Source organism: Acanthisitta chloris, unplaced genomic scaffold (genome assembly GCF_000695815.1).
Source record: "Acanthisitta chloris isolate BGI_N310 unplaced genomic scaffold, ASM69581v1 scaffold8520, whole genome shotgun sequence".
Lineage (NCBI taxonomy): Eukaryota > Metazoa > Chordata > Aves > Passeriformes > Acanthisittidae > Acanthisitta > Acanthisitta chloris.
The window spans coordinates 36,151-43,827 of record NW_008653286.1 but is presented as its reverse complement, the minus strand read 5'-3'; the positions used below and the strand labels follow the sequence as shown (position 1 = coordinate 43,827).

At 36.3% G+C, this 7,677-nt stretch overlaps 1 protein-coding gene across 1 annotated transcript in view; it reads left to right on the top strand.

Moving 5' to 3' along the window:
• Nucleotides 1-1,494: 1,494 nt before the first annotated feature.
• The window catches only part of LOC103807569 (protein TSSC1-like), a gene marked incomplete at both ends in the record, with an annotated part of 38,385 nt that continues 32,202 nt past the window's right edge, over nucleotides 1,495-7,677 (top strand). The window contains 2 exons of the mRNA XM_009080304.1: nucleotides 1,495-1,578; nucleotides 6,786-6,918. Coding sequence (XP_009078552.1) covers nucleotides 1,495-1,578; nucleotides 6,786-6,918 — 217 coding nt within the window. The remainder of the gene's footprint in view (nucleotides 1,579-6,785; nucleotides 6,919-7,677) is intronic.

Sequence of the window (7,677 nt, the reverse complement as noted above, 5' to 3'; positions counted from 1 at the left end):
TAGGAGAGTACAAACAAATTGGTATGCATTCACACTTATCTCTAATTTGCATTTGAGTATTTTGAACACAAACTACTCATTTGAATCATGTTCTCTGGTGCTTTTTTCCCCTGTGTAAATGTAAGTATAGGCTAATAGCTAATGGCCTATCCTTACTAAGCTTATAGCATTTTAAAACTTTTTATGCTCCATCTTATGCAAAATACTACATTGTTTAAATCACACATTTCTGATGCCAGAAAAGATGTATCTGCCCTGTAGGAGTCCAGAGATGATTCTGAAAAATTAGTTCTTTCTTACTGTCAGTGCCAGACAAAAGCTTGGATTGCTTTGCCTTAAGAGAAGTCAAATATCTTCAGGTTACTATTCCAGAATTAAATTGCTCTAAATTTAAGTAATGTGATATAATGTGTTCCAGATATTTCCTTCCAAGCTTCTAGGTGTCTTCCTGATGTTAATTTCTAAATAAGTTTCAAACAGGACTTTATTCAAGGGTTCCTGAATCCAGGATGTAACTAGCTGCAGGAGGGGTTCAGTGGTTACCTGAATCCTTCTGTAGTATTTGCTTGCAATACAGGCTATAGTGTCGGAAGATATAGGAACTGTTTTGTGCCAAATAGGATGTGAATTGCAAAGGTTTATTTTTCTATTTGGATTTTAAAAAATTGAATGATATTATTAGGGTATCTTTTGCATAGAGAAGTAGTGGATATACCTCAGTTAACTTATGGTTGCTAAAAGTGCCTTTGAGTGTTAGTTTACCTTGCATTTACTGAAAATTAGCTATGAGAGTCTCTACTAATGACTAGTGCAAACTAGCAGTTGTGGGTTTAGTCCAAGATATATTTTATTTCTCAGTCTCTCATGACCCTTAACTGCTTTGTTTTGTGTCTTCCAAGGCTGTGGTTGGTACAAGTTGAAGAAGTCAGGCAGAGTCTAGCACTGTTACTACTTTGTTGTATTATGTTAATAAGATTATGGCAAAATGTTGTTAGGTAAATAAAAATTATTTCTCCCATTATTCAGATAATTCTTATTTCTAATGGTCTGGAGTAGAAAAGGTTTTAATTTTCTTCTAAATTTGGTGGTTAATGGTAAGAAAAAAAATAATTTTTATACAGGAATCTTCAATGTGAGTGAAGTGAAAACTTCTGTGAGAACAGCTTATTTCTTGGATATCATAGATAGCATATTTAAGAATTGTCCAATATTCTATGGAGTTTCAGTTGATAAAGGAGGATTCGTTCAGAACTGCTATATTGAGTGTTAGCACTGTGATAATGAAGGCCAGGTAATGTATTTAGCACCTGTGTGTTCCTCACACATCACAAATGTGAGAAACTGCACAAAAAAAGTATGAAGCAAAATGGATATAGAGGGCAGGAAAGTCTGCATTTGCTTAAAATGATAATTGATATATAAGCTTCAAGATTTTTTCCTGAAATTAATGGATTGTATTAATTGGACTTTTCTAATGGCTTTCTTCTTCCCTAGGCACGAGCTTTAACACCTCAGACAGCAGAAACAGATGCAATAAGATTTTTGGTTGGAACACAGTCTCTTAGATATGATAATCAGGTAATTTTTCTGTCAAATGTCTGTTGGAATCTTTCCCTCTTTTTTAACATTGTTCCAATATCATTCCTGTTCCTTACTCCCCCCTGTTGAATTTGAACATTAAATTATAGTCAAGTTGAAGACTTCTCTGAGTAACAAGTAAGATGCAGGTAAGAAATGTAAGTGAATGAAAATTGTGTGTATTTTCTGAACATTAAATTGCTCTACTGAACTGTATGACTAAATCAGGTTGGTTTAGTAAATAAACTGCCATATTTTTGTTAATTTTAATCTATAGATTCTCTGGAGCTGTCTTTAAACCACAGAAAAGACCTAAAGTAAAACAAAAGTATTTAAGCCTTAATTGCCTCTAATGGGACTCCTGATACATGAACAGTTCAGTGTATGTGAAGGTTCATAAACTGAACTTTTTTGTTATTAGTTATTGGCAGTCAGCAGTGTCCTTTCTGATGTAAAGTTTAACAATTCAAACTAAACTTTGAGTCACTTTCATGGCTCAATATTTGCTGGGCTGTTTCTTCTGCAGTTAAGAGTGCAAGACTTTTATTTGTAAAGCAGTTTTAATTTTTGTGACTAAATTTCAGTAAAATTCATACTGAAACAAATTTTTGAGGCTAGAAGAGTTAGAAAGCTGTAGTGAGTGCAGGTGACAAGGTTTGGGTAGCAGGGGGGCTGCAGTGGTGGCCTCTGAGAAGAAGCCAGGGATTGCCTATGCCAGACATGGCTTGTTCCAGTGATTTCAGTGCAGGACACAGTTGAGTCAGCCTGTTGACATCTCAGTGAAAACATTTTAAAAAGGGGAGAAAATGCTGGATGGAAAGGGAACAAAGACTGAGAAGCAGCAAGGGAAAAGACAGAGGTAAGACCAAGGGGAGGAGAAACAGAAGGTGCTTTATGGTGTAACAGGTATCCACTGCAGCCTGTGGAACACCTGTCCCAGAGCAGGGGATATTCCTGAAGGAACCATTTCCCATGAAGGCGTCATGCTGAAGTAGAGGAAAAGTGAGATGCAAAGATCATCAAAGAGAAAATCGTTTATTTTAATTGATAGTAAATGAATTCATTCACCCAAGTCAAGTCTGTTTTACCCGGAACAGTAATTAGTACGTGAGTTTCCTGCTATAACTTGGCACATGAGCTTTCTCATTCTTCCTGGTTTCTTCCCCAGTCTTGCTTAGGGGTAGCAGGTGGCTGCGTGGGAGTCTGACTGTCAGCCAAGGCTAACACACCCACTACAGAAGTCTCTGGAATTGGAAGCGTGGCCAGTTCTTCTGTAAATGGCCTGTAATGGGTTGTGCAAAGCAAACTCAGAACCATATCTCTGGGAGATGTGAACTGTCAATTCCCAGTGAGGTTTTGAGTTCATTACTCAATGATAATACTGGAAAAAATATTCCAAGGCATAAGGGGGATGGAGTATTCAGTTCCTTTATAATTCAGGTAATACTTGTGAGAACAGTAACAAAAGAAGTGCAGGCAAACTTAGTTAAAAGTAGATACACACAATCATATTTTTGATTGTGCTGTCTCTGATGTTCTTCAAATATTTGGTTGTAATGTAGTTTTCTATGTGGTAGTTTTTTTCTATAGTAGTTTTACTACTTGGGTCAACTAATTAAATCCTGATACAAAATTGTAGTTGAAGAACAGTTCTCACTTATCAGTTGATATCCAGCAAATCTTTAATAGTTCAGATGTTCTGATTTAGATAAGTTTATTGGGATATACTATGCATTTTAGAAATGTTTATATATATTTCAGCTTTGAGTATGCTTTTCTTTTTTCCAGTGAATAACATTAACAATAGAAATGCAGGACAATTCCTAGTGTATTAACAAATGTTTGGAGGTTATTGGCCTTTAGCTGTGCCTCAGGCCTTCATTTCCTCTCAGCTAGTTGCTAATCCCCAGGAAGTGCCCTAGGCCTCAGCTCATTATTTCTTAATTCAACACTAGGTTCTCTAGATTTGCTTAAAAACATTTTTAGTTACCTGACCTAACTTACAAGCTAGCTTGCAGTCTTTCATACTTTACCAAGTACTGCACAGTGAGAGGTTTTATCATGTGCAGAATATTTCTCCCTTCTGGTCATGGGTGGGTGTAGTGCAAATAAAGGAGGAGTAATTGTAGAGCTGGCATGATAACTTCTGCCCCGTTGAGGTTTACTGCTGTATGAAGCAAGTTTAGGTATTCATAGAAGAATATATTTTAGGTGAAAATATTTTCCTAGTAACAGTATTATTGCAAAGGAAAGGAAAATGTTTATAAGGTTTTATATTCTGTCAATATTTGACATATTCATGGAGTGTGGTACTGTGCATTTTGTCCTCCTAACTTGCTGGAAATGGTTTAAGTAGTTTCTCTGCACTGTGTTCTACATGGTGTAGTTTTGCAACTTTTGTCCTCAGTACTTTGATTGTTGCTAAACTTGATGCATTTAGCTTAGTGTTGGAAACATGGAAGTATGTCACTTACTCTTTTCTCATATCTCTCTTTCTCAGAACTCTTCAAGTTATTTTCAGTCTTGTGCTTTAGAACCTAAAATACTAATTTTCATGATTTATGTAATGCGTAGCATCCTCTGTGCTCAGCACTGGTGAGGCTGCATCTCAAATCCTGTGTTCAGTTCTGGGCCTCTCACTGTAATAAAGACATTGAAGTACTTGGGGTATGTCCAGGGAAAGGCAGCAGAGCTGGTGAAGGGTCTGGAGCACAAATCTGATGAGGAGCAACTGGGGGAGCTGTGGATGTTTAGTCTGGAGAAATGGAGGCTCATTACTACTCTCTACAGCTACCTGAAAGGAGGTTGTAGCCAGGTGGAGGTCAGCCAGTTTTCCCAGGTAACAAGTGACAGAGTGAGAGGAAATGGCCTCAAGTTCCACCAGGGGAGATTTAGGCTGCATATTAGGAAAGATATTTTTCATGTAAATGGTTGTAAAGCATTGGAACAGGCTGCCGAGGAAGTGATGGATTCACCATCTCTCAAAATGTTCAAAAAACGTGTGAATGCAGCACTTGAAGACATGGTTTAATGGTGAACGTGGTGATGGTACTAGGTTGACAATTGGACTTGATGATCTTAAAGGTCCTTTCCAACTTTAATGATTGTGTGAGTATCTATAGGCAAAAGATTGGCTAAGCTACAACAATTCTCCAGTCACTGCTGCCAATGAGTGCCTGATGAAAGAAAATAAGTTATGGGCATTTCATAAATGGAGAGAGATATTTTGTGTTGAAATGGGTTAGGTTTGGTTTCCCTTTCAAAGTAATTTCCATAGCAGTAGTAATTCCTCCAGCTTTTTAGGAGAACTAAATAGTTATTCAAATATCACTACTTTTTTTCTTAATACTTAGACTTGTGTTTAGAGGGAATTTTCCCAGTGTAATTAGAGCAGATTAGTAACTCAGCTAATAGTAACAAAACCAGTCACTTCTAAGAGATGTTTTCCACAAGGGTTGTCTTCCACAGGAGTTATGCATACATATGTCATTAACCATTACACTGCAATCATGCTGAGCAAGTTGTCTGCGTGGATTTACCTCACTTAACGCTTACTGTTTTCTATATCCTCATCGATGTTGCCCATATGCTGCACTAGCTGATGCAGATTTGTGGTTCACTTTCAGGGGCTTGGGTTGAGCTGCCAAAGGAGACTCCAAACAAAAACAAGGGATGAGGTTAAACTGATCTTTAATGGTGAAATGGGCAAGAGCTTTCTGTATAGACAGAAGCTCTTGAATTAGAATACAGGAAATAATCAGAGAGGGGATGTACAGAAAACCAAAATGGACTGAAATGATAGGTAAGTCCAAGTGATGCTATGCTGGAAGGTTTTGAAAGGCCTGAGGGTCACTCTTTAAGATGAGCAGGAAGATGGTTATGCAGTTGTTGGCGTAGATGGACTGCATCCTGACTCCTGGGTAGACTCCTAGATTCAAGACAGCAAAAGTCTGAAAAGACAATTTGATAATCAGCTGCAAGAGGTTCTTACATTCATTGGATGACAGAATGGAAGAATAATACAGGTGATGAGAGGCCCGTATTTGAAGGAGTAGTTGCTGATGACTGTTTCAGCAATAAAGAAAAAGGTGACATATAAACTCAGCCCCTTAAAAAAAATAGTGTTTAATATTATCCGTATAGGCTGAGACCTATTTAGCAGCTTCATATTTTAAGAAAGTCTTCTGTAATTCTGTGTTACTAAGATGTTTGCAGTGATTCAGTAGTTAATTCCATAGACTTATTTCAGTCATTATGATAGGATGTCTCTTGGCTTTTTTTCTTCTTCATTGTTCACCCAACTTTGCTAATGAATTTTTAATAAGGATACAGTTCTCTAAAAATTGTGAGTCTTCAAAAATTTATTGTTCACTGTTAGGCTTAGTGAAATTAGTCCCATGAGTAAAACTGCTTTGTGTATGTTGTGCCAGGCTAGAATCTTCCTCAATTTCTGCTATTTTTGATGCAACTATAGAAAAACAACTAACTGAAAATAGGGAGAAAAAAATGATAGTAATGTAGGCCTATTAAAAAACATCCACACCATAACTGCAACAAATAAAAATGGAAATAATAAAAAGCAACCTTAGTTCTGTCTTTTAATAAACTTATCTATATATGTAAATGTTATTGTTTTTCTTCATCTTTTGGATCAATATTTTGTGTTTCCATGTAGTATAAAAAGATTACAGATTTGTGTCTTGGTACAGGTATGTGACTGCTGAAGTGAACTCTGAAGAAGTTTCTTACTGAGTTCATGATATTTGTTTCAGAGAAGGGTTCTTTCCCTCTCTCTTTTCTTTGTAGATGGTTTGGATCGATGATTTGGGTACAGAATTGCTGCAGATATTCAGACTAAGGATTGTAATGTTGGGGTTTTTTTTGCTTATTGGTATAAGAAGTGTTGAATTGCAATACAAGTGTCTTATTTACTATTAGCCATAAAATGAAAGATCACCTTCGAGCCTTGAGCTGAAAATTGAGAATAAGCATGGTATTTCCTCAAAACAGGGAAATTACTTGTGTTTTCCTAGAAAAGTTAATCTGGCATGAAATCAATGATATACTAAATTGGTAGTATAACAATTAATTAAAGTAGATATCGGTTATAAAAATCTCATTAAATTGTTCCATGCAGTCCTCATGTATAATTAAGATCAACAGGAAAACATTTGAAACCCTAATGTTCTCTTTTATTGTATTTGCAGATTCACATCATAGATTTTGATGATGAAAATAACATTATTAACAAAAATGTTCTTCTTCATCAAGTGGGTGAAATTTGGCACATTAGTACCAGTCCTGCAGACAGAGGTGTACTAGCAACCTGCTACAATAAAAGTAAGTCCTTTTAACCATGGTCAACTTTTTCAAGTGTTTTGATATTTTTGAATGTGCGGTTTGAATATCTAGCTATGTGTAAACACCTTAAATTGGAATTATCAACATAATCATTTTTCAAAAAATCTGCAACACTCTTACCTACACCTCATTTGTATCATATCATTAGGTTATCTTGATTAGAAGTCAACTTTTGCAGTCATGTTAAGGAAAGCAGCAAAAGAGACCTCATGCTTACCTGATGAATGCAAAGCATGGCAAATAAAATATATTCCTGTCACTTCAGTACTTATTCCTGTTACTTTATAGTTTTGTTTGCTTTTGAAAGTGGAAGTAAATACTTTTCAATACATGTGCCAGCATCAAGCTCTGCTTGAAACTGCAGGTGAAGTTTGTGTATAATGCTATTTTTCATATGTTAAATGCAGGTATGCCTAGAGAGAGCTATAGCTTCTTACCCAAATATCTCCTCAGTAGGAATGCTCTTTGTCTGTCCTTACACTGAGTGCACAGCTGTTAAGATTAAGGACATCTGCAATTTCTGGGTGAGGCAGGTGTGTAGGTTTTCTGTCATAAGGCTTGAAAAATCTACCTGCATCACTTGGGAAGGGGATACTTTTTCTCTCTGACAAGGCAGAAATCTGTGCTGTCAATTGAAATAAATGTTATTTCTTATAGTAAATACTAGTCCATTCTTTCATGGAAATATGGTCCAAGAATAGAAGAATAAGGTAGTGAGTTCAAGGCATAATGCATCTG